This window comes from Hemitrygon akajei, chromosome 9 (assembly GCF_048418815.1).
Source record: "Hemitrygon akajei chromosome 9, sHemAka1.3, whole genome shotgun sequence".
Classification (NCBI taxonomy): Eukaryota; Metazoa; Chordata; class Chondrichthyes; order Myliobatiformes; family Dasyatidae; genus Hemitrygon; species Hemitrygon akajei.
In genome coordinates, this window is record NC_133132.1 from 69,083,157 (window position 1) to 69,109,972 (window position 26,816).

Below are 26,816 nucleotides of genomic sequence, written 5' to 3' on the forward strand. Positions count from 1 at the left end.
TTGCCAATTGTGAATAACTGATTTTGTCATGTATTGAAAATTCTCTTTCAGGTTTTTCAGCCAGCAACTCCCTCACAACAGCTTCCTGATAATACCACCTGCACTCTCCGAACATCCATCTACAGAAGGGACATACCAAACAGGAGACAACAGTGGATGAAATGGGAGGAGAGAGGAAAATATTTCCACTCAAAAAGGTAAGATTGAGGTTTGATTTACATGGAGTATACAGCACGTTGATGGTGGGGCTCATGCTCCATCTATTATTCTAAGTAGGTAAATTGGTTTATCATTGACTCATGAGGGAGATACAGTGAAAAAACTTGGCCTGCAAACTGTTCATACAGATTAATTCATTGCAACAGCATACTGAGATACTGTGAGGTAAAACAGTAACAGTGCAAATAAAGTGTTACAGTGCCAGGTCATAAGGAGATGGATTGTGAAGTTAAGAGTTCATTTTATTCTACCAGGAAACTGTTCAATAGTCTTTTAACAGCTGTTCTTGAGCCTGGTGGTACCTGTTTTCAGACTTGTATCTTCTGCCTGATGGGAAGAGGGACAAGAGAAAATGTCTCGTATGAGTTGCCAAATTTCTTTATCCTCCTTAAGGAAGCAGAGGTGCTGGGGAGCTTTCTTGGCTGTGGCATCAAACTGATTGGACCAGGACAAGCTATTTGTGATGTTCATTCTAGGAACTTCAGTCTCTCAACTGTCTTGACTGATGATGTAGTGTCATGCTATTATAAGGCTGGCTATAAGATTGGGGTTCAATTCCGGCCACTGTCAGTGTGGTGTTTATACATTCTCTCTGTCACTACTTGGGTTTCCTCCAGATGCTCTGGTTTCCTCCCACATTCCAAAGACATACATACAGTTAGGATTAGTGAATTGGCTATGTTGACGTTGGAAGCGTGGTTACACTTGCTGGATGCCCAGCACAATCAGCGCTGATTTGATTTGATGCAAACAACACAATTCATTGAACGTTTCGATGTACATGTGACAAATAAAGCTAATCTACATAATCTAATCTAAACATGAGAAACTACACCACTCTGTTTCTGAATCAGTGACCAGCTCTTTTCTTTTGCTGACATTAGGGAAAGGTTTTTGTCATGACACCATGCCACTAGTCTTCCTTCCTTCTTTCCTGTACTCTGACTCATCATTATAGGAGATCTGACCCAATACAGTGGGATCACCTGCAAACTACTAGATGGACACAAAGTATACTGCAGATGCTGTGGTCAAATCAACACACACAGACAAGCTGGATGAACTCAGTAGGTCGGGCAGCATCCGTTGAAATGAGCAGTCAACGTATGAAGGGTCTCGATTCAAAACATTGACCGTTCATCTCAACAGATGCTGCCCAACCTGCTGAGTTCATCCAGCTTGTTCGTACTTGTTAACTACTAGATGGAGTTAGAGCAGAATCTGGCCACGTAGTTGTGAGTGCAAAGAGAGTAGAATATGTTTTCTCTGTCATGTGTTTATCTAGTTTCCTGTCAATTGATAGGAGTTGCAATTTCTCTGGATAAAGATCTGTATATGAATATGAGTATTTAATAAAATTTTACTGCAGACTCTTATGTCCATGTGCTATTAATTTTGGTCTTCTCCACAAGTCTGGTAATCATCTGCTCCATTTTTGGAGCAAGATTTCTGGGTTTCCTCCAGCCTTGTTTTGGGGACACAGCAAGTAAGTGCCTGTCATCATTGGTGGTTATATTTCAACCATTGCAGGCACAGTGTGTGTGCCATTCATCACTGGCAAAGTGTGTGAGTGTCAGTCATCATGACAAAAAGTGTGTGTTAGGCTCACTGGTACAGTGTATGCCATCCATTAATAACAAAGCATATGTTCGTCAATACTGGCACGCTGGCACAATGTGTTTGTCAGTCAACATTGAGGATGGTGGCAGTTTAATTGTCTGGCTTCATTCATAAATAGATTGGCTGGCTCAATCTGTAGGTTGAGGGATCTATTGTTTATTCTATGCTATTTTTGCTCTTTAAAGTCAAAGTAAAATAAGTCCTGTGTTCCACCTTCACTAGCTAATTTTTAGATAATCCTATTGCTGTTCCCAGTGTGCTCTTCCACATTGCTCACTGAGACAGGGTTGATTCCTTGGCAGGACATTGTTGGTAGAATGAGGAATATACCAGGCCAAAAGGTTGTAGGTAATGGCTACGTACATTTCTGTGGTTGTTGATGATCGAATGGCTCATGGATGCTCAGTTTAAAATTGCCAGATCTTTTCAGCTAAGAACAACTGTGGCCCTAGCATCCATTCTGCAGCACACCATTGGTCATTTGTTCCTCTGTTTTCTGTTCAATTCTAGCCAAAGTGATAAAGCTGAATGATTAGCTGTGTCATTTCAGAGAGCAGTTAAGAATCAAATATATTAGAACAGAATACAACAGCACTGTGCAGACCCTTCAGCCTACAATGTAGTGCCAACACTTTAACAGATCTCCACCATCCAAGTCATGCCCCTCTCCCATTGCCACCACATTGCTGTGGGTCCTTAGATGAACAGATACTAGACTTTGGCAGATTTCTTTTTTGAAGGGTATTGAGCATCAGATGGTTTGTTTTGCAGCAATTTGTTGTAGCAATTGTTTTATTGTCACCATCTCTGTGACTGATACCCTTTAAGTTTCAGCTTGACTTTCTGGATTGTTAGTTCAGCCTTCTAAAATACTAGTCTGGTATCTTACACAGATTACTAGTTCCTGGTTACTCAAGGATATTCTTGAACTTCCCATTACCTGTTATTCCCACTCTGACCTATCTGTGGAATGCTTCAATGTAAGCTTGAGGAACGTCACCTCATCTTCCATCCAAGCACATTGCAACCTTCAAAGTTCAAAGTTCACAGTAATTTTTTTATCAAAGTACATGTACGTCACTATATACAACCCTGAGATTCATTTTCTTATGGGCATACTCAATAAATCCAATAATCATTCTTACAGAAACACCTGCATGATGCTGAGCTAGGGCACATCATCAGTGATGTTACCTGGGGTCACCAGGTGTCTCGGGTCTTTCAACATCCTGCACCCTCGCCCAGGCGACCCCGGCCTGTGCCCTCGCAGCAACCCACGAATCAATGAAAGGCTGCACCCAACAGGGTGGAGAACCAGTGTGTAAGAGACAATAAACTGCAAATAGAAAAAGAAAGAAATAATAATAATAAATAAATAAGCAAAAAAATATCAAGAACATGAGATGCAGAGTTCTTGGAAGTGAGTCCATACGTTGTGGGAACAGTTCAGTGAAGGGTCAAGTGAAGGTAAGTGAAATTATCCCCACTGGTTTGAGGGGTTAAAAACTGTTCCTGAACCTGGTGCTATGAGTCCTGAGCCTTTTGAACCTAATATCAAATTCTCCAGCTGCGGGTCACTGAATGTCTCTCTTTGTATCCAGTACAGACCATTTCTGATGGAGACTATTCATCTGTGATAGTGGGTTAGATTTTCTGCATCAATTCAGCCTGACCTAGAGAGTGTGGCCCACAGCCTCTTAGACCCAAAATGCTTTCTTGTCTGCAGATTCAGCCTGAAGCAGTGTTTCCAGCATTTTCTGTTTATATTGCACCTCTTCCTATTCTGCTTCCTGAAAGGATTTTATTCCATTCTCCTAACATTTCTGCATCTGCTATATCTGTTTTGATTATAAGATGTTCCACACCAGTGCTCTGTAGATAGCTTCCTTAAACATGGGTTTCCTCTACCATGGTTGACAGCACTTTGAACTTCATCTCCTCTACAACTGCTTTCAGTCTTTAACCTTGAGTCACTATCCATCCCAACAGCCTCTATATTTAGTGCTCCATTCTCCATAGCCTTTACCATTTTAACATGATTCTATCATGAGCCACTTCTGCTCCTTGCCTTTCAGTATTACAGTGTCTCCAGTTTTTGTTCCAGCTCCCAATCTATCCACTTATGTTTGTGTGTAATTTGGATATGGAGCTCTTGAGTTGATTTGGCCATTTGTATGTCTGCTAGCACAGTAGTGTAGCTAGTAGAGCCACTACCTCACAGCACCAAAGACTCAGGTTATATTCTGTCGTCCATTGTTGCCTGTGTGAAGTCTGCAGGTTCTCCCCATGACTGTGTGTAGGTTTTCTCCATCAACCCAAAGATGTCCAGCTTGTTAGATGAATTGATCACTGCAAATTGTTTCTTGATTGAGGAAGTATGATAGAATATGGGCTGAACTGATGAGAATTAGGGAAAGTTTTTTTTAAAAATGGGAGTAATCTATGATTAATACGAATGGGTGGTTGATGGTCATCATGAACTAAGTGGTACGAAAGGTCTGTTCAGTGCTGTTTCTCTTTATGGCTCCATTAAAAATAATTTTTCTCCTTTGAATTGTATTTTTGAAGCAATACTTAAGTACACAAGTCTGATGATCTGTATCAGTTATATACTTGGTACTATAAACACAGTAAGCTAGCATTTCTGATCAAAGAAGTTAGTTACTCTGAGATATTTAGATAAGGATTGTTCATGGAATAATCCCTTGGTAATGTTTTTAATTTGCTTTTTTTTCACCCAGTCTCAGGTCACTGGAGGAAAGACAGGAAGGGCATCCTTCCAAACAGACAGAGCAAGAACTGAACCCTGTTTCTGAAACAGAATTGAGCCTGGAGCCTAAGTTTCTTCCTCACCCTGAAGTGCAGGAATATCAGGAGCAGTCCCTTGATGACAAAGGTAGGCTGTTCCAATCTGTCCAGAGCTGCAGTGGTCCATATTTGTGTTGAATTATAATTAATTTTTTCAAGGGTATTTACTGAAAAGGGGGCAAATGAATCATGTTTCTGCATTTTGTCCTTTCCTGATATAGAGAGAAACTACTGATCCAAATTGCTCTGAGTTGATTTCCTATATAGGATCACTGCTCATTTCTGTTGAATTGACTTTGCTCTTAGTACATCCAAAATTTCTGGGAATACCCTACCTTAAACAAACCTGGAGAAGAACTCCTAGAGATGGTCACAGACTCTGCCATAAATGGCAGATAAAGGTCACTGCCACCCCCTCTGTTGTAGTAGGCATAGCTGCTACTAGCAGGATATGCTGATGGGGTGGAATGAAGAGTATAGAGTTTTGGGGCTAAATAGCCTGTTTCAGTGCTGCTGTAAACACTGTGTAATCCGATGCTTCCTCCAACTTCACAAGTGAGGGGAATAAATGTTTTTATCAGGAGTTTGTAGTATCTTCCAGGATCAGGTCCAGTTCCTCAGCTAAACTTTGATTTTAATAGAACCTGAATGGAGGTTAAGGCCACTCCTTGTTCATAATGCAAGTCTTACAGGATACATAGGCAATTCCAAATAGTTGAGTCTTTACCCCAAGACAGTGACCCATCAACCTGGGGGAATCTTACACAAGAAACTGCAGAGAGTTGTAGACACAGATCAGCACATCTTGGAAATCAGCCTCTCCTCTACAAGCTAGCTACCTCACTAAAGCAGCCAACATAATCAAAGACCCTACCCACCCTGGATATTTTTTCTTCTTCCCCTCCCCCCCCCCCCCGCCATTTGGCAGAAGATACAAAAGCCTGAAAGCACATACCACCTTAGCTTCTAACCTGTTGTTAAAAGACCATTGAATGGTCCCTTGTACAATATGATGGACTCTTGACCTCACAATCTACCCCATTATTGTCTATCTGCATTCTCTGTAACTGTAACATTTTATTCTGCATTCTATTACTGTTTTACCTTAAATTACCTCAATGCACTGTTGTAATGAAATGATCTGCATGAACTGCATACAGGTCAAGTTTTTCCAATGTGGTTAGTACATGTGACAATAATAAACCAATTTATCATTGAAATGTACGATACAGAAAGATGTCCCTCAGCCAATCATGTCCATGCTTGTCAAAAATAGGATCTACAGTAGATTAGTCTCACTTTTCAGTTATTAATCTTTAGCCATGCAGGTTATGGATCTTCATTTAGTCTTCCAATATGTTTTACGTGCATTGTGAGTTTCTACCTCCTCTATTCTTTCATACAGTGAGCTCCAATCCTCCCTTACTGATTGAGTGAAAAACCTATTCCTCAATTCCCTTCTCATCCAATTACTTTTAAATCTATGGCCCCTATATTTTGGCTTCATTGCAAAATTAGTTAGACCCATCTTGCTGATACCCCATAATCTCATCTCACTTTTATACACTTTAATTAAAACTCCTTTCATCCGCTTCTTTTCCAAATAATAACACCAGCCTAGAGAGATACTTCATAATTCATCAACCCTGGCAACATTTTTCATAAATTTACATCACTTCCTCTTTCTGTCTTCCTAAGAAAACACTCATATCCCTAGCATCAATCTCATGAATCTGCACCACAGTTAGGTACAGTCCTGCAGATATGACCCTCCTTAGATAAAGAGCGTTAGGTCTCATTAGGCTGCATTGTGTCTGTATATCTTTTAAGCAATGCAAACAGTAAATGCAGGATAAAATCAGAACTGAAGAAGAGTTGCAGACCTGAAACATTTGCTTATTTCTTTTCCACAAATACTGTCTGGTCCACTGAGGTTTATCAATGCTTTCTGTTATTATTTCAGATTTCCAATAGTTGTTCTGATTTTCAATGTTAAACATTTAGATCACCATAATTAATGCAAGGAATAGAAATAGTAAGTGTGATTTTATTAGTCATTGGTTTTAGCTGTTTTGTACTTAACTCCAATGCTCTTCAGTTCAACAAATATGGCAAAACAGAGAATCATCTCCATACTATCATTAGGACTTTGCATTGCTGGAATTACTTCTGTGATGCGAGCTTCTTATACAACGTGATCAGTCAACTGTGCTAAAGAAGATCCTATAATGTGGAGTCCTGTTGAAGGGTCTTGGCCTGAATCATCGACTGTTTACTTTTTGCTTGGCCTTCTGAGTTTCTCCAGCATTTTGTGTGTACTGTATTGACTTTGCTTCCCAGCAGAGCTGGACTGCATACGGAGTGGATAAAAAAAAATCCTACTTATATTTATCTGGCTGCCTCACTCTCTATGTAGAATAGTTTTTTGGATCATAAGACCATAAGATACAGGAGCAGAATTAGGTCTTTAGGCTCCACCCATTTCATCATGGCTGATCCATTTTTCCTCTCAGCCCCGATCTCCTGCCTTCTCCCTCTTCATGCCCTGTCCAATCAAGAGTCTATCAACCTCATAATAAAAAAATATTTCTCATAATATTATGAGACCATGAGAGTAAGATAATAGTGCCTTCCTTTCTTTGAGTGCACTCCTCCATCCAATTCTTATATTTGCTGATCCCCTTAGAATCTGAAAAAATATCAGCTTCTGCCTTAAATATATCCAGCTGCTGAGCAGCTAAAGGTTTATGACTATAAAAATCAAAAGATTTACAATCCTTTAAGTAAGGGATATCTTTTGTTCTCAGTTCTAAATGGCCAGCCACTTATCACGGACCATATTCCTTCATTGTAGCTTCTCTAGATTGAGGCAACATCCTCACAGCTTCCTCTGTGATCATTGCTCTCAAGTTAAACTCTGGTAATCTGATATAAAAACAGAAGTTGCTGGGATTGCTTAGTAGGTCAGGCTAGTAATCTAACGCTGTAATTAAAAGATGGTTGTCTGTTTTACATTCTGTGAATTGATGGCATTGAACTATAGAGCCAAGGGTAAGATAAGACTTTTATGTGGTATGTGCCGAATTTGGTAATGGTAATACACCACCGCCACTATGCTGGGTGCCTGTTTCCCCATTTGTGCTTCAGGAGATCTTTCCCAAAAGGAGTGAGAATAATTATATGATTCAAATAACCTGAAATTGTTAGGGAAGATTTTTCTAATATGGAGTCTAAAACTAACAGTTAATACAACTTCTTAAAATGTTTGCTTGACAAAGAATTGGCTGACATTTACTTGTGAATGTTTGATTTTTTTTAGGAATTCAATCAGAGATGTAAAAATGTTCTTTATAGATGCTGTGCCTTTGTCTAAAGATAAAAAGCTAAGACGTCAGAGCAGATGGTTTCCTGAAATCAGTCAAACATTCACCACATGCCATCTATTCCATGGCCATTTAAGTATTTTCTCCCATGCAGCCAACCTGATATTCACTGTGAGATAACCAACATTTCTACAGACAAATCTCTTTCTTGGTCTGTTGCCCATATATCTGTGCTGTAAAAATGCTTCCTCAGTAGGGGAACCATTATTCAGACAAAGCAGTGATGAAGGAACAATTTTGTGACTTGGAGGGGAGCATGAAAATTGTGGTAGTCCAATGCACCTGCTTCATTTGCCTTTCTTGGAGGTGGAGGTTATGGGTTTGGGAGGTAAGTCTGCAACAATTACTGTACCGTAATTCTAGGAGCTGTGTGTGTTTCAGGTGGGGATGGAATTGACAAATGCTGTCCAGCCACAAGATGTTGGCTACTGAACAGAAAACCTCTTTTAATACAGTTCAGAGAGTGAATAGCTATAAAATACTTTGCAAATGTAGGAATGAGCAGATGCTGTATTACAGTTAATATAAAATGTGTGAAAACCCCTAGTTGAGAGGTGATACATCAAATGACCCTTCACCGTGGCAATTGCAAATCCATTTCTGCCTAAAATATTAATGCTATACACTTCCAGACTTTCAGATTTTAGATCTGATTTCCACACTTGCATAACCACTTCAGAATCCAGGTTTGATTTTGGGATTCTGTGAAATGTCATCAGCTCATACAAAAATGCCTACACCTAGGCAGAAAATGGCTTGAATGGCAAATCTATTCACTGTTCCTATTATTGTCAGAAAGTCAAATGAGATTCAGCACTTTGTGAAAGTAATTGAAAAGTCTAACATGTTTTCAATGAGTATGTAATATCCTTTCCTGAGACTTGGAGGGGTGGGATAGATGTAGATTGGGAAACCATAAAGTTTTCCCAATAAGAGCAGTAAAACTGTGTAATAGTTCTTACATAAATATGTGATGCATTTTGGGAGTAATAATGAGGCTAGGACATACTACATGAATGATAAGGTCCTAGAAAGTATTGAGGAACAGAGACAACTTGGTGTGCATATCAAAAATTTCTTGAAAACGGCAGTGCAGGTATCCATAAACAAGCATGGTCCCTAATGATATACAGAACAGTGGCAAACTAGAAAATAATATTACAGTCATTAACTGTTGACTTGCTTCACTCTCCTGTAACACTGAAGTGATATTTTACTAAGAGATCAGTGGAGAAATGGTTAATCACGTAATTTAGTGGAGTAAATGGAAGTAATAAAATACATGAAACCAAGACAACAAATGACCATAAAATAACAAGTACCTTATTGGATGACCTTTGAAAAAAAATCACCAAAGTTTCAATTACCTCTTTAGTGAATGTGTGAGCCCCAGACCAACTTTCTCTGTACAGAATGAGAAGGATGTGGTCAGGGTCAGGTGTAGGAGTGGTGGCAGTGAAAATATGTTGACCCAGTGACTGGGAAATTTGGATGGATCTGTTCTTTCAATATCAGCAAGTAATGTTCAGAGTTACGGGCCAAATTCCAGATCAAAGTCAAGTTTACTGTCATATGTACACATTCATGTATGCATAGATGCAATGAAAAACATGCTTGTAGTAGCATCACAGTACATAGCATCATGTAAGCAGCATTCACAAAAAGAACAGATGCTAATTCAGATTAATTTATCACATGTATATTGAAATGTGCAATGAAATGCATCATTTGTGTTTATAACTAACACACCCAATGATGTGCTGGGTGCTGTGTTCTTTATACATACCATGGGTTACTAAGAACAAACCATATTCTGGAAGAACATAACTAGAACTTTTATTTACAACATTAAATGGCAACCACGTTTAACACTGCCACGCTTCTAGATCATTCTTTCATTTCTGCGCATGTTCCGAACTCTGTCCAATTACGTTCTGCCATGTGATATCACCACATCTTCCTTTCCTTAAAAAGGAAACAATTAGCAACATTAATTAAAACAAATGCATAATTTAGCATGTCTCTATCAGTCTCACTGGGGGTTGACTTCCAGGAGAGCACATGATTAAAATTGACAACACAGTGCAACCCGTAGTACATCCATGTAGAAAAGTACCTTTGCATTATGTCATCAACTGAAAGCAGAGCTGAAGTGACAGAATGTTGTGTTACAGTTGGCAGAAGGTGATGTAGCTCGACTGCAGGTCCAGCTCATGGAGGCTAATACTGACATGGAGAATATAAAAGCAGTAGCTGCAGCATCTGAGACGACCACACAGGAGGCAATTGATGATGTGAAAAAGCAATGGCAGGAGGAGGTTGCTTCAATACAAGTGATAATGAAAGAGACATTGAGAGAATATGAGATTCAGTTTCATCCCCGTCTAAAGCAAGAACACTCAAAGAGGGGATAGTGTAAGGAAGTAGTGGAATGCGAGTTGACTGATCTAAGGAGACATTTGTCTGAAGGACAAGGAGATGAAGTAAGGATGCAAGACAAAATGAAGACATGGACACAGAAAGCTACAGTACTTGAAGAAGTACAACCCAGATCATACATGGTCCAAACAGAAGAAGGAGCAGTGTTAAGAAGAAATCGCAATTCATTCATTAACTGTGTAATCTCTTTTTTATGCTGAGATGTCATCATTTCAATAAAACTTCTCAATTCCTTCACTTGTGCTTTCACTTCTTCAATTGGATCCTGATTCTTGTTACTCTTTGGCTTTAGATCAGTATTGTACTGTATCGGCAAGTTCGGTTTTGGTGGCAATGCTCTGTCAGATGCTGGTAACAAAGGGAAGGGTCTGTGATTTTTCTTTTTGACTTCTTTTACTTTTGCCGCATTGGAATCAAATTCTGTTCTCTCTCGCTCTTTCATCAAGTCACTGTATTCTGACTCTGTCACTGTCCAGGACTAAGACTCTTTTCACCAAATTCAGTCTCTCACAGGCAGATAAACCAAGTATTGACTGTACATTTTTTAGCACGACCACACACTATTTTTATGTGATACTTTTGCCACATGTTCCTTTAACTGGAATGTCTGCACTTGAATACCCAGTCACTTTTATATTTGTCCTATGTAACTTCGGTCTTGGTTTTAATGCAGTAAATGCAGATTCTGCTAGAACATTTACTTGTGTTCCAGTATCCAGTTTAAACAGTAATATGTTTTGGTTCACTTGCAATGGCAAAATCCAGTCATTCATACATTGTTTGTTTTCACAAAGCACATCCATATAAAATTCCTCAAGTTCATTTTCAAGCACTGCATTTACGTGTTTTATTTCCTTTCTACTTCTGCAACAGTGTGAAAAATTATTACTCTTACTGCAATGATTGCACATTTATTCATACGCTGTACACATTTTAGGTCGATGTTGCTGCCCACAGTCATCGCAAAGTTTTATTTCTTTCAGATGATGTCTTGCTCTCTGTCGGTTTCGTTGCCGCTTCATTATTTTTTCTAAAATGTTCATGGTTTTTCACAGTGTGTAATCTACAGTTCTCAATAAAAAGCTCTTTAGCCTGTGACTTTACGGTTTCCGAAGCTTTGCAGTGAATCAAAGCTTTTTTCAAATTTACATCTGATTCTCTTAAGAGTCTTTCTCTCAGAGCATTATCCAGAATGCCGCAAACAGTTCTGAGAGAGTGCATCAGCTCTGCAAACTCACATGTTTTACTGTGGATTCTCAATTCTGTAACAAATTGATTTATCGTTTGACCAGCTTTCTGCTTGCATGTAAAGAATTTGTACTGTTCATACGTCACATTGCGCTTTGGTATACAAAATGCTTCAAACTTGTCGATTATCACTTTTGGATTCAAATTATCTCCATTCTCAAGAGCAAAATGGTTATATACGTCAATTGCATCATCCCCTATTACGTGGAGTAGGATTGCTGCTCTCGTTTTTTCTGATTTATTTTCTGCTCTAATCACCGATAAATTTCAAATCGCTGTTTAAATCCTCTCTAGTTTTCAGCAATGTTTCCAGTCAGCTGAAGCGTCGATAAGGGTTGCAAAACTTCCATTTTTAGCAAACACTAAAAAAGTTTGCACTCTTTTGTTTGATTATTTTCATTTCTCCCATGTTTAGCGAACGTATTATTCTTCCAGACCGACTTCTGACACTATGTTGTGTTCTTTATACGTACCGTGGGTTACTAAGAACAAACCATATTCTGGAAAAAAATAACTAGAACTTTTATTTACAACAGCAAACAGCAACCATGTTTAACACTGTCATGTTTCTAGATCATTCTTTCATTTCTGCGCATGCTCTGAACTCTGTCCAATCATGTTCTGACACGTGATATCACCACACTGGGGACAGCCCATAAAATCTGCCTTACATTTAGGTGCCAACATAGTATGCCCACAATGTTCAGCAAAACAACACAAAGAGCAACAATAATAACAAAACAAAACAAGATAACAGCAATAGCAAACAAACCCCTTTTCAACTTCCTTTTCCCCACACACAGGCCTTCAACACCAGGACAGGCCATCTCTGGGCCTCTAGTCCTTGGACCCAGACTCTCAGACTCACAGGCACTGGGCGTCCATGATCCAATTCCCTGCCTAGACATGAATTATACACAAGTTTTACAAGAAAGAAGACAATTAGAAGAAAAAGAAACAAAGTCCATTTTAGTTTTAAATGGTCACTAAATAAATAATCACTAAACTGTAGTGATTAGGGTTTTCTGGTAATCATTCAATAACTAAATGATCGAAGGGAAGTAGATGCTCTTGAATCTGGTGGTGGGGAACTTCAGACTCCTATACCTCCTGCTGATGATAGCAGCAAAAAGGTGACATAGCCTGGATGGTGGGGATCTTTGATGATGGATGTTGCCTTGAGGCAGTTGCCTCAATCCTGGATCAGGAAGTTGTGTGTAACTACTGCAATGGGATTTAAAAAATGGAACATAAGATAAAAATACTTAAGGAGGCCAAATCCTTAATCAATGATAGCCAAGTTACTGCAAGAACCTCTAATTGTTAGAATGTGCTTGAGCTTTGTAAACCTAATTTCTTCTTGAATGTGGAGTAATTAGTGCCTTTGACTGGCTTGAGTTTGTCTTTTTTCTGAACAAAATATCACAAGTCATCTTAATCATACTGTCACATTAATCACCTGATTTAGAATTGGTAATTGAAGCAAGATTTTCTTTTTAAAGGTCATCCAAAAAGGTACTTGTCATTTTCTGGTCATTTGTTGTCTGTTTTTTATGTATTTTACTGCTTCCACTTTCTCCACTAAATTATGTGATTAACTATTTCTCATACTTGCTGAGATTTCATTCAGAAAGTAAGGAGGCATGGGATCCAAGGAGACCTTGCTTTGTGGATCCAGAATTAGCTCGCCTATAGAAGGTGAAAGGTGGTTGTAGAGGATTTGTATTCTGCATGAAGGTCGGTGACCAGTGTGTTCCACAAGGACCCCTCCTCTTTGTAATTTTTAGAAAATGACCTGGATGAAAAAGTAGAAGGGTGGGTTAGTAAGTTTGCTGATGACACAAAGGGTTGGGGGTGTTATGGATAGTCTGGAGGTTTGTCGGTTGTTTGTCAGAGGTTATAGTGGGACATCGATAGGATGCAGAACTGGGCAAAGAAGTGGCAGATAGAGTTCAACCCAGATAACTGTGAAGTGGTTCATTTTGTTAGGTCAAATTTGAAGACAGAATATAGTATTAATGGTAAGACTCTTGGCAGTGTGGAGGATCAGAGAGATCTTGGGATCTATGTCCATAGGACCCTCGAAGCAGCTGCATAGGTTGACAATGTTGTTGTGAAGACATATGGTGTGTTGGCATTCATCAACTGTGGGATTGCGTTCAAGAGCCATGAGGTAATTTAACAGCTATACAAGACCTTGGTCAGACCACACTTGGAGTACTGTGTTCAGTTTTGGTCACCTCACTACAGGAAGGATGTGGATACTATAGAAAGAGTGCAGAGGAAACTTACAAGGATCTTGCCTAGATTGGAGAGCATGCCTTATGAGAATAGGTTGAGTGAACTAGGCCTTTTCTCCTTGGAGCGACGAAGGATAAGAGGTGACCTGATAGAGGTGTATAAGATGATGAGGGGCATTGATTGTGTGGGTAGCCAGAGGCTTTTTTCCAGGGCTGAAACCGCTAACACAAAGCGGTTTTAAGGTGTTTGGAAGTAGGCACAGTGGGAATGTCAGGGGTAAGTTTTTCAGTTAGAGAGTGGTGGGTATGTGGAATGCACTGCCGGCGACAGTGTTGGAAGTGGATACAATAAAGTCTTTTAAGAGACTCTTAGATAGGTACATGGAACTTAGAAAAACAGAGGGCTATGTGGTAGCGTAATTCTAGGCAGTTCCTAGGATAGGTTACATGGTTGGCACAACATTTTGGGCTGCAGGGTCTGTAATGTGCACTGTGGATTTCCATGTTCTATAAAGATTTCAATGTTACAGGAGAGTAACCAAAGCCAACAGTTAATGACTGTAATATTATTTTCTAGCTTTCCCCTGTTCCTGTATATCTTTAGGGATACCACCGAGATCCTTGACAAGAAATTAGTATGTTTGCAGATGATACATATTGTGGATAGAGGAAAGTTGTCCAAGGCTACAACAGGATATAGATTAGACTGAAATCAGGGCAGAATGTTGACAGATGAAACTTAATGCCAACATGTGCAAGGTGATGTACTTTGGAAAATTGAATAGAAATAGGCCATACACTGTAAATAACAGGGCACTAAACAATATTGGGGTTCAAGTTCACGTTCCCTGAAATTGGTGAAGAAGGCATATGGCATACTTGCCTTCATAGTTCAGGGCACAGAATATAGAAGTCGGGATGTTATGTTGCAACTTTACAAAACACTGGTTAGATTACACTTGGAGTATTGTGTGCAGTTCTGGACACAATATATAGTTGTGCTGGAGAGAGTGAGAGGACATTCAGAAATTTGCCTGGATTGGAGTTATGGAGAGATATTAGATAGACAATGTACGCTTTCCCTGGAGTTAAAAAGGTCTGATAGAGGTATGGAAAATTATGAGAGACATAGATAGGATAGATGGTCAGAATAATTTCCCCATGGTCAGGGTATCAAAAGTGAGAGGGCATAGGTTTAACATAAAAGTGGTGTAAAGTAGATGTAGCAGAAAGTTTAGTTACATACAAAATGGTTGCTATGTGAAACTTATTGTCATAGGAAGTGGTGGAATGAGATACAATCACTACCTTTAGAAGATAGGCACTTGAAAGTGCAAAACATAGGATATGGACCTAATTCATGCAAATGGGATTGGTGTAGGTGAAATTTTTTTTGGCATAAATATGATAAATCAAAGTGCCCATTTCCATGTTGCAAATTATATACTTCCTTCCAAATTGGATAGTAACCTGATTTGGAAACATTTCATTGTGCCATCATTGTTTCTGATAAAAACCATGGAGTGACCTATCCAAGAATACCTAGATTACAGACACTCAGAAAAGCAGCTTTCCACCCCTTCTCAAAAGAGTGGCATTAAATGCTGACCTTGTAGTGATTCCCATCTTCCAGGTATTAATTTCTAGAAAGATTGGCTCAGTTGATATGAGCTGCTTCTAGTGTGCCCATGGCTGCACCATTTTAAACAGGAGGCTGGATGTGGACAAAGGCATCTTCCCAGTAGGGCTGCAACGAAGTGGGAAATTGGCCAGGTATATTCATCCCACAAAAGCGGATCAAAACCAGTTTGCTCAATTACCATTCCATTAATCAACTTCCATTCATCTGTTTCTTAATCAATACTGCTATCAAGTGTCAATCACCAGAAACCTCTTCAGTTCAACCATTGGCCTTTAGGTCTTGTGACAACTTTGACCTAAACAGGTAGAGAAGCATTAAATTCTGAATGTCAAGTTGAAGGTATTTGGTCTTCCCATGAACTCAGTGGGAATCATAGGGAAAACGCTGTTGATCGGAGTCATACCTTGTACAGCGATAGATATTTGTGGTTGTTGGAGTTCAAATATACCTGTCCCAGGAGTTCTTCATGCTGCACTCTGGCACAATAATCTTTAGCTGCTTCATCAATGACTTCCTTGAAATTCACTACCCAACAGTGCCCTCACTAGAAGCACTGCTGCAGTTCAAGAAAATGCTTCAGCACGATTTTCCCAAGGACAATTAACACACATTTCATAAATGAAAGCAGTCTTGGTCTTATATTAATAATGCAGATTATAATAGCATTGAAAGTGCTGTGATAGAGCTTTCACCCTCTCCCACTTTGCAGGACACACACACACACACCCCTCCCCCCTTGGGATAAGATCGCCCTCCCAAAAATTCTGTGTATGACTTTCATAATTTTATTCACTTCTATTAAATATCTCCTGAGTTTCTTTTGTTCTAAAGGAAACAATCCTTCCCATGGAATGTGCAAGTGTAATTTTGTTTTTAAGAACCAGGTGTACCACATCATACGATCAGGATACTTAACAGATTCTGATGCTTAGAGATAGGCGTTTTCAGTGAAGAATATTCTGATGTTGGTTCTGTCTGGCCCAAGTGATCATACCTGCAACAATTCTAAAGCAGATCATGGGCATGACAGAAGGCTATCTAGTTTCTTATAGCTCAAATTTTCCAGCCATGGCAATGTTCTTGTATATTTCTTTCAGACCCTCTCCGGTGTTGTCACATTTTTCTTGCATGGAATATTCTAGTTGAGGACTATCAATGATTTATACAATTATGTTTTAGGTTTAAATCAGTAAAGCCAAGTATCCTGTTACCTTTAAGGGTTTCTGAACATGCAATCTCAGAGCCCTTCTTGTTCTCTACACTTCAGTTTCCTGTCATTTATTGCATGTTCCATTACCTATTCCCACCCTCTTGATGAACAATCTTCATATTATGGAATGGTTATAGCATGGAAATAGGCCACTCCAGCTGTGTAAGAGTGATCCATCTAGTTCCACTCTCTTACCCCTCCCTCCAATGGACTTTCAAATTAGATTCTTATAGTCATAGAGCTATACAGCATGTAAAAGTGGTTCTTCAGCTCTACTCAACCATGCTGCCCAATGGTAAATTGGTAACTAAATGGATTATTATTGTCACATTTACTGAGGTACTGTAAAAAGTGAAGAGGCATAGGAGCCTGATGGTGCACGCTCAATGTTTGAGGAACAGCTTCTTCATTTGTGCCGTTGGATTTCTGAACAGTCCATGAACCCATGAACACTACTTCACTATTCTTCTTTTGCACTATTTAGCTGTATTTTATAAGGGACTTTATTTTAAACTTTTACTTATTATAATTTTTTATGTCTTGTACTGTACTATTGCCACAAAACAACATTTGTCTGTGATAATAAACCTGATTCTGACTTTGTTTGCATGCCATCCATGCAGATAACTTCATTACATGAATGATTTGAGGTAGTGCAAGGGAAAACCATAACAGAATTTAAAATAAAATGTTATAGTTACAGAGGAAGCATAGGTACAAAGGCCTGGACAATAGGTGTAAAGCTATGACAATGTATATTGTGAAGTTAAGAGTTCATTTTATCATGCTAGCTGACCATTCAATAATCTTTGAAGTATGGATTAGAAGCTGTCCTTGATCTGGTGCTTTCAGGCCTTTGTATCTTTTGCCTAATAGGAGGTGGAGAAGAGAGAATGTCTAAGATGGATGGGATCTTTGATTATGTTAGCCCCATTGGATTATGCAGGCTAATCCCATTTGCCTGCATTTGATCTATATTCTGCTAAATTAATGCAATTAGAAATGTCCAAGTTTCTTAAAATGTCGTAATCATACCTGTCTCTTCTATTTCCTCTGGTATCTCATTCCAAAAATGTACACCCTCCTTGTGAAAATGTTGACCCTCGAGTCTCTTTTAAATCTTTACCTCACACATTAATCCTATGCCCTCTAGATCTGAACTACCCTACCCTAGGTAAAAGGCTGGTTATTTAACTTACCTATGCTTCTCATGATTTTATAAACCTCTATAAACATCCTATACTCCAAGATAGAAAGTCTTAGCCCATACTCTCCTTATAAATCAAACCGTCCAGTCCTAGTAACATTCTCCTAAATCTTTTTTACCTTTTCTAGTTAAATAACATTCTTCCCATAGGAGGATGACCAGAACTTACACAGTATGTACTCCAAAAGTAGCCTTTCCTTTCAGTTACTTAACCAGCTTGCTTTTGAACTCTACAGCTGGGTCATTCTCTACTATTGCTGCAGAACGTTCCAGATCTTCATTTTCCACTGTGTAAAAAAAAATTCCTTATGTCACTTTTGCTTCTTTTATCAGTCATCTTCATCCTATAGACATTATGTGAAACATTTTGATTCATCTGATCAAGTCCTCTTTTTGTGACCTTATAACAGTAATCACTCTGCCAGTTTTAGTTACATCTACAAACATTTTACTTAAGTCCAAATTATTACTCTACTAGTGGAAAGGAGGACTCTCCGCCCTTCAACATTTTGTGGCTCTCTCAGTCATTCTCCTCGATCATCATCCTTTGACTCCTCCCTCAGTTTGTTTTTAGTTTGTCACTTAAGGCTTTGTAAGATGCAGTTAGATGCAGGAGTGCCAAATAAATTACACTAGTTCATGAACTCTTTGTTCCCTTAAAAATTTCAATTGTTAGTCAGGCATGACTCAACAAATCCATACTGAATGCCTTTATTTCTCAATGATTTAAACTCTCCCTTTGAATTTTTTGAAAATTTTCCATGATGAATTTAATATGACTAACCTGCAACTCTCAACTGCTTCATATTGATGTATTAATAGTGAGGTACAGTTGTAAACATGATCACTGCTCTCTGGTATAGCTCATCTTCTCTTTCACTCCTTTATTTTGTATGTTTTTTATGTAGTACAGAAAATGTATTTCCTCTGTAGCTGCAATACCATATTAACTATTGACAATGAAATAAGTTCTAGAGTGGAGATGTATTGCTTTAACCATGATCCTAATTCTGATACCATCTTAAGCAACACACACAAAATGCTGGAGAACTCAGCAGCCCTGGTGTTATCTGTAGAGGGGAATAAACAGTTGACATTTCAGGCTGATACTGAAAGGACTGTTTGGCCCCTGAATGGTGGTGAGGGAGGAATTGTAGGGGCAGAGGAAAGACTCAATGTAGATTGGGGGACTGCTTTGAGAGCACCTTTACTCTTGATCTGCTGCAAAAGGCACAATCTCCTGATGAGGCCAAACACAGATCGGAGGAGCAACACATCATATTCTTTTTCAGTAGCATCCAATCTGATGGTATGAACATTGATTTCTCCGATTTCTAGTAATTTCTTTCCCTCCCTTTTCCATTCCCCACTCTGGTTACCTTCTTACCCCTTCTCTTCTCCTCACCTGCCTATCACCTCCCTTTGATTATCCTCCTGCTTCCCTATCTTCCATGGTCCACTGTCCTCTCCTATCAGATTCATTCTTCTTAAGCTCTGTATCTCTTTCACTTTTCGCATCCCCTACCCACATACCTTCTCCCTCCTTTATCACTTCCCCCCATCTACCTCCCTTCCCACTCATTTGCCAGTTTATACTCTTCCCCTCTCCCAAATTTTATTCTGGTTTCTTAGCCCGCTCTTTCCACTACTGATGAAGGATGTTAGCCCAAAACGTCAACTGTTTATTCCCCACTATAGATGCTGTCTAACCCAGTGAGGTCCTCCAGCATTTTGTGTGCATTGTTCAAGACTTCCAGCATCAACAGAATCTTTTGTGTTTCAGATACCGTGTTGATTTCATCAGAACCGGAGGATAATTTTGAGGATGGGGCCATGCACCACATCCTGAGATTACGAAACTCACTTGGCTGGGAGACAGTATTGCCAAATGATGGACCAAGTCTCAAAATCCGTACTGCTCAGTTTTTGACAATAAATCAGCTACAGGTACAACTCAAAAGAATTTTGATTTAACTATGTTTTCAAATACCCCTTTTGAAAGACAATTGAAGGCACATTTAAATTTTACAATAAAAAAGTTGACCCGGAATTTGATGGCTAGTTTGATACAAGACGTGATGGTCAGTCAAACACAAAATCAGAGAATCAGTCAGCTGTGATGTCTGAAGATCAATGGGACACAATGATGAATGGAACCTTTGATCTGATGTTCAGCTAAGTGCAAGATCTGGAGGAACAATGCCTTATATTCTGTGAGGGTAGTCTACCCAATGACATGAATATTGAGTTTTCTAATTTTCGATAACCTCTTTTTTATTTCTTTCTTCTCACCTCTCTCCGTTACCCCCGTCTCCTTCTAAATGTCCAGTCCTCCCATTTTGTCCTTCTATCCACTCTCCCTTCCTTCAGCCCGTCTTCATCCATCTTCACCTCTTTCCTCCTCCTGGCTCCATCTATCCACTTTACTCCCAGGTTTCCCTGGCCCCCACTCCTCATTTGGTTCAACTGTTGTTCACTTCTCCCCTAATGGTTCCCATTTTCACCTCAGTTAATCCCCTCATCCTCTGTATGTTGGCTATCTTACCTCTCTACTCTCAGTCTTGATGTAGGATTTTGAGCCAAAATGTAAACAATTTCTTTTCTCCTGTAAATGCTCTATGACCTGCTAGTTCTTCTTCGAAGTTTATTGCATCAAATTCCAGCATCTGCAGTCTTTTGTGTCTGCAAGATCTGATGCTCAGTTAGGTACAAAACCCAACAATAATGTTCTGGACGTGTATATAACGGTGGCATCATCGCTGCTTATTACATTGGAATGATGTATGGCAATTGTGAAGGGTGATGTTTGAGTTTTCTTTAATTGGTTGCACTTGCTTTTTATCTTGTAGCACTTTGGCCAGTGTGCTGACCTTTAATCCAACAGCAACACTTGTAAAGCTGATTGAACTCTGAATGTGATTTCCTAAAGCTACATGTTGATCTGCTCTTTTATCTAACTACCTACCTATTGGATTCAATGCTGTGGTAATCTCAGATGAAAATAAGTACACAGAAGACCAGGCAGTTTGATGAGCCATTAAAAGGATTGCATCACCATGGCAACTGATATTTCCAGAAATAAACTTCACTATGATTATACGCTGATGTTTAGGGGCAGGGAGATGGCTGTTGTGCAAGAGCTATGCAACTGTGAAAGACTGTACCAACTTGAGCATTCAACTAGTGTGCAAAAATACAACAAATTGTGCAAATACAAAAAGAAAGAAATAACAACATAAATAAATAAGCAATAAATATTGAGAACATGTGATGAAGAGACCTTGAAAGTGAGTCCAAAGGTTGTGGGAACATTTCAATGATGGGGCAAGTGAAGCTGAGTGAAATTATCCCCTTTGGTTCAGGAGCCTGATGTTTGAGGGGTAACTGTTCCTGAGCCTTTTAGTGTTACTCCTGAGGCTTCTGTACCTTTTTTCTGATGGCAGCAGTGAAAAGCAAGCATATCCTGGGTGATGGGGATCCTGGGTGATGGATGCTGCTTTCCTGTGACAGTGTTTTTTGTGGATATGCTCAATGGTGGAGAGGGCTTTACCTCTGATGGACCGGGTTATTTCCACTACTTTTTGTAGGATTTTCCATTCAAGGACATTAATGTTTCCATATCAGGCTGTAATGCAGTCAATCAATATACTCTCCATGACACATTTATAGAAATTTGTCAAAGTTTTAGATGTCATGCCGAATCTTTGCAAACTCCTAAGGAAGTAGAGACGCTGCTGAGCTTTCTTCGTAATTGCACTTATGTGCTGGGCCCAGCACAGGTCCTCTGAGATATTAACACCAGGGAATTTAAAGTTGTTGACCTTCTCCACCTTTGATCTTCTGATGAGGTCTGGCTCATGAACTTCTAGTGTCCTTCTACTGAAGTCAATAATCAGCTCCTTAGTCTAGCTGACATTGAGTAAGAAGTTGTTATTATGGCACCACTCAGCCAGATTTTCATTCTCCCTCCTATATCAGAGTTATACAGCAAAGTACAGGCCATTAGTTACCTATCTATAATACCTCAATAATAATCCCACATTTAACCACTTGGTCCATAGCCTACAATGCCTTGGCAATAAAAGTGCTTATATGGAATCTTCTCAAGTGCTTCCACCACTCATTTAGGTAGTGTAAACCCAGATTCCAATCACACCCTGAGTGAAAATTCTTCCTCAGATTTTCTTTAAGCCTCTTCATCCTTACTCTAAATCTAAGCCTTCTAAGTGCTCCGGAAGTGCTACACCTGCCCCCACACTTCTTCCCTCACCACCATCCTAGGCCCAAGATAGTCCTTTCAGGTGAGGCACCACTTCACCTGCGAGTCAACTGGGGTGATATACTGTATCCGGTGCTCCCGATGTGGCCATTTATACATTGGGGAGACCCGCCGCAGACTGGGAGACCGTTTCGCTGAACACTGGCGCTCAGTCCTCCAGCAGTGGCGGGATCTCCCTGTGGCCACACACTTCAATTCCACAGACCACTCCCACTCCGACATGTCTGTCCATGGCCTCCTCTACCGTCAAGATGAGGCTACACGCAGGTCGATGGAGCAATGCCTTATTTCCCACCTAGGTAGCCTCCTACCTGCCGGCATGAACATTCAACTCACAGACCTCCATTGATACCCCTGCCCCCCCCCCCTTACCCCATCCCTATCTATAATTTTAGTCTGGTTCTCTTTCTCTCTCTTTTTCCCCCCTCACTATAATCTCCCCTCAGCCCTACCTTTCTTTCTCTTTTATTTCCCAGAATTGTCCACCTTCCCCCTAGCCCATTTCCCTTCAGCCTATCACTCCTAGCTCTCTACTTTATCCCTCCCCCACTTCTTATCCCCCCTCGACCATCCCATGTTACTTCAGTCCTGATGAAGGATTTCAGCCTGAAACGACGTCACTACGTCCTCCCATAGATGCTGTCTGGCCTGCTGAGTTCTGCCAGTATTATGTAATTTTAGATGCCTCTGTTATGGGGAAGAAATTCCTCCCATCATCTGCCCTGCCTAATTTTGTTTACCTCTATCAAGTTCTCCCTCAGTCTCCTCTGCTCTGAGGAAGACAAATCCAGCCTATTAACTCTCTTCTGTAAAGTTCCATCTTCGAGAGTTCAGCCTTTGAGGTTCTGCTCTTTAATGTATGAGCTAGCTTACAAAATTTGCATTGCAGGACCTAATTTCCTTTTTTTACCCATGTACTAGCATGACCTTCTTCTTTTTAGAAGGTCCTGCAGTTGCTCAGAGATGACCCAGGAACCTGAGTGGCAACATACCATTCATGAATTTCCTTTATGGCCACAAAAATACTTGTCTGCTCCTGTTGCAACTGGGTCTCCTGATCGCTCACTCTTTCCCTCCTGCTGTGCAGCAGAGACAGCTATGATGCTACAAATTTGGCTGCTGCTACTTTTCCCTGAGAGGCTATTTCCCTCTCACCCCTATCAGTATCCTCAACAGTTTACCCATTTGAGAAAAGGATGGCCACAGGGAACCCCTGCACTACCTGATGCTCCACCTAGTCGTCACCCTACACATTTCTAATTGTAGGATGACTAGCTCACTAAACACGTGGTTCACAATATCTTCACCATCTGCTCTATATTGAATCCATTTGCAACTCTAGCTGAGCAATAATATTCACAGACCTTCACTGAGACTGGTCAACTTGAGTTATAACAAGAAACTGGATAGTTTGAAACAGTTTTCCTTGGAACAAAGGAGTCTTTATGGAGGTTTATAAAACCATGAGAGGCTTGGATAAGGTGAATGGTCTCAGTATTTATCTCAGGGCAGTAGAATATAAAACTAGAGAGTATAGGTTTAAAGTGAGAGAGAAAAGGGGCAAGGTTTTTCCATTCAGTAGATGATGAGAATATGCAACAAGCTCCCAGAGAAAGTGGTAGAGGCAGGTACAATTACAACATTTAGAAGTCATTTCAATAGGTACATTGATAGTAAAGGTTTAGAGAGATACAGATCAAACACAAGAAATAGAAATAGTGCAGGAAGGCAATTTAGTTAGCAATGTCAAGGTTGGACCAAAGGGCCAGTTTCCCTGCTGTATCTCTTTATGATTCACCAAGGACTCACCAATTACCCACTTCACCAAAGCCTACACTCTGAGTCCTCTGTGCTCCAGAACAACTGATATTTTTTTTGAGGAAAAACATGCTGTGCATTCTCTGCCTAGTCTCCTAACACTCAGACAGCAAGAGACGGACAGCTGAAATTCATTGGTCTCAATTTAAGAGGTTACATTTAAAAAAGGGGGCACTCTTATGGTACTTTGTTTCTTGGAACTGCAAGCTCCAGCTAAAATCTTCTGCTCCCCCCAGGAATTAAGTGAAAAAAATACTAGTTTTGTCTCCTAAAATGGAGGAGACAAAATTAAAATTTAAAAAAAATTAACGTTCTTCCCTTATCTGAACCCCATGCTTTGAGTTGACTGTACTCGGAAACCACTAATTTTTAAGAAGATCACCTGTCAATCTCAACACGAGCAAATTTGAGCTTAGCTTTAATATTGTTGGATTTTATGTTGCCACTTTGTGCCCAGCCTGCTTTCCATTTTTTCCCTGGCATGGTGTATGGAGTAGTTACTTTAAAAGAGAAAAGATTTTATGTTTCAGGTTGGGCCTTTCTATCAAAATTGCGTTTGTCATGGGATATAAAATGACAAGTTATGTGGTGAGTTGACTTGAGTGCTGCAAAAATATGCAGAGTGGTCTAATCAGTGGAGCTTTGACCTGTAACATTTTTTCCTTCATTCACGCACAGTACTTCATAACACAATGATTTTATTTCCCAGGTGGATGTCATGACACCAAAGGAAGACATTGGCGATTTTGTGTACTGTCTCTCAAGGACTCGGAATGACCCGAGAGCTCGCTATGATCCTTACAATCTACAAGTTGTTTCTGCAAAAACAGCCAAATCCTATAAACCATACTGGACAATCAGTGCATCCCATGTTTCCAAGGTAACAGAAATGTCTGGTCTTTCAGAAGTCATACAGCTCAGTTAAACATTAGTGTTCTTTACTATTTGTATACTCTCGTCTTTCTAAATGTAACATTGCTGCAGATTACATATTCAGGGCAATGTTCAAGGCTCAAAAGTTTAGAATTATACATGAAGACAGAGTCTTCAGTTCCACTTGCAAATTGTCAAGTAATGAAGCTGTTCTTGTCTGCATGCAGCAGGATCTAAACAACATTCACATAAGCACTGATAATTGGCAGGCAACATTTGACCTACCATAGTGTCATAGAAACACAGAATCATACAGAACAGAAGCTTCTGGCCCACCTTGTACAGTATATACTGACTGTGATACCTATCTGTGCTGATTCCATTGGCTTCTATTTGGCCTATATCCCTCTACTCTTTTCCTGTCTAACTACCTATCAAAATACCTTTTAAACGCCATTTGTCATGGTCTGGTCCGAAGTCCGCATTCCAGTTCATGTTCCGGTCCATGGACTCCAGACTCCGGGTCCTCTGACTGTCCCTTGTGTCAGTTGGGCTCAAGCATTTGCACCTGATGCTCATCTTGTTGGCTGGGAATATAAGTGGTTCTGGGATTGAGTGTAGTTGGGGGTTGTCTGGTTGGAAGGTTAGCCCAGTCAGTGAGTTGTGGATTTGGCTGTTCTGTAGGTTACTGGCTGCCTCAAGTCTTGGAGCCATCCCAGACTGAGCTCTCTCCCTGTCCTTTGCCTCTGTTGGGTAAGCCAGGCTGGTTGTTATTACCCTGTGGTTGGTTCTGTCCCTTCCTGTCCCTTGCCTCTGTTGGATAAGCCAGGCTGGTTGCTGTTACCCTGTGGTTGGTTTGGTCCCTTCCTGTTCTTTGCCTCCATTGGGTTGTGTCCTGTGTCCTGCCCAGGAGGCTAGCTCCAAGAACTTCAAGCCCCAAGATTCTAGCCTCTGAGAACTCCAAGCACTCCAGGAACCTAAGTTTCTGAGTCTCCAACTCCTAGAACCCAGGCCTTGTCATGTCTCTGCCTGGTTTGGGGGTCTGAGCCAGAGTCAAGTCCCAGGCTCTGGGTCTGTGTCCAGTCTTGGGCTTGGTGTCCATCCCAGGCTCCTTGTTCCCAGTCCCTTGTCCTGGTCCTGCTTCCCCAGCCCTGTCTGTGACCTGACCTGTCCTGTCCTTTAGTTTTGTCCTGTCCTGTTCCTAGTACTTCAGTGTCTGCATCCTGCATTTGGGTCCATTCCCAACACCCTCTTATGGCACCATTGTATTTGTCTCAACTACCTCCTCTGGATGCTCATTCTGATAACCACTACCCTGTGTGCAAAAAAACTTACCTTTTGCATTTGAGTTTCTCCCCTCACACCTTAAACCTATTCTAGATTCTCTAACCTGAGAAAAAGACACTATCCTATCTGTGTGTGCACCCTTAACTCCTGGTGGAGTTGTCGGGGTGCCATCATGACAAGCTTTTGCACTGATCTTTTTGGTGATTGCTCATCATACGGTGTGTCTTGGGCATCTGTAACCTGGCGGAGCCCTTCCCTCTCCAGGTTTTTGGAGCTGGCTGGATTTGAACTGGGTAGACTTTGCTCCAAAGTCTGGTGCTGATGCCATTATGCCACCAACCAGCTATGTCCCTTCAAATTTGATAAACCTATATAAGGTCACCTCTCAACCTCCTTCACTTTGGTGAGAATAAATTAAATGCAACCAGTCTCCCCTTATAACTAAAGCCCTCTATTCCCTTCTGCATCCACTCTATTGCTATCTCATCCTTCCAGAACTGTATGAGGGGTGATTGATAAGTTCGTGGCCTAAGGTAGAAGGAG

The 26,816-nt window shown here is 40.3% G+C and overlaps 1 protein-coding gene across 1 annotated transcript in view; it reads left to right on the top strand.

Moving 5' to 3' along the window:
* The window catches only part of LOC140732660 (dynein axonemal heavy chain 6-like), a 549,473-nt gene that overhangs the window by 43,595 nt on the left and 479,062 nt on the right, over positions 1-26,816 (top strand). The window contains 4 exon segments of the mRNA XM_073055353.1: positions 52-197; positions 4,581-4,735; positions 19,800-19,963; positions 24,823-24,993. Of these exon segments, the coding sequence (XP_072911454.1) occupies positions 52-197; positions 4,581-4,735; positions 19,800-19,963; positions 24,823-24,993 (636 nt within the window).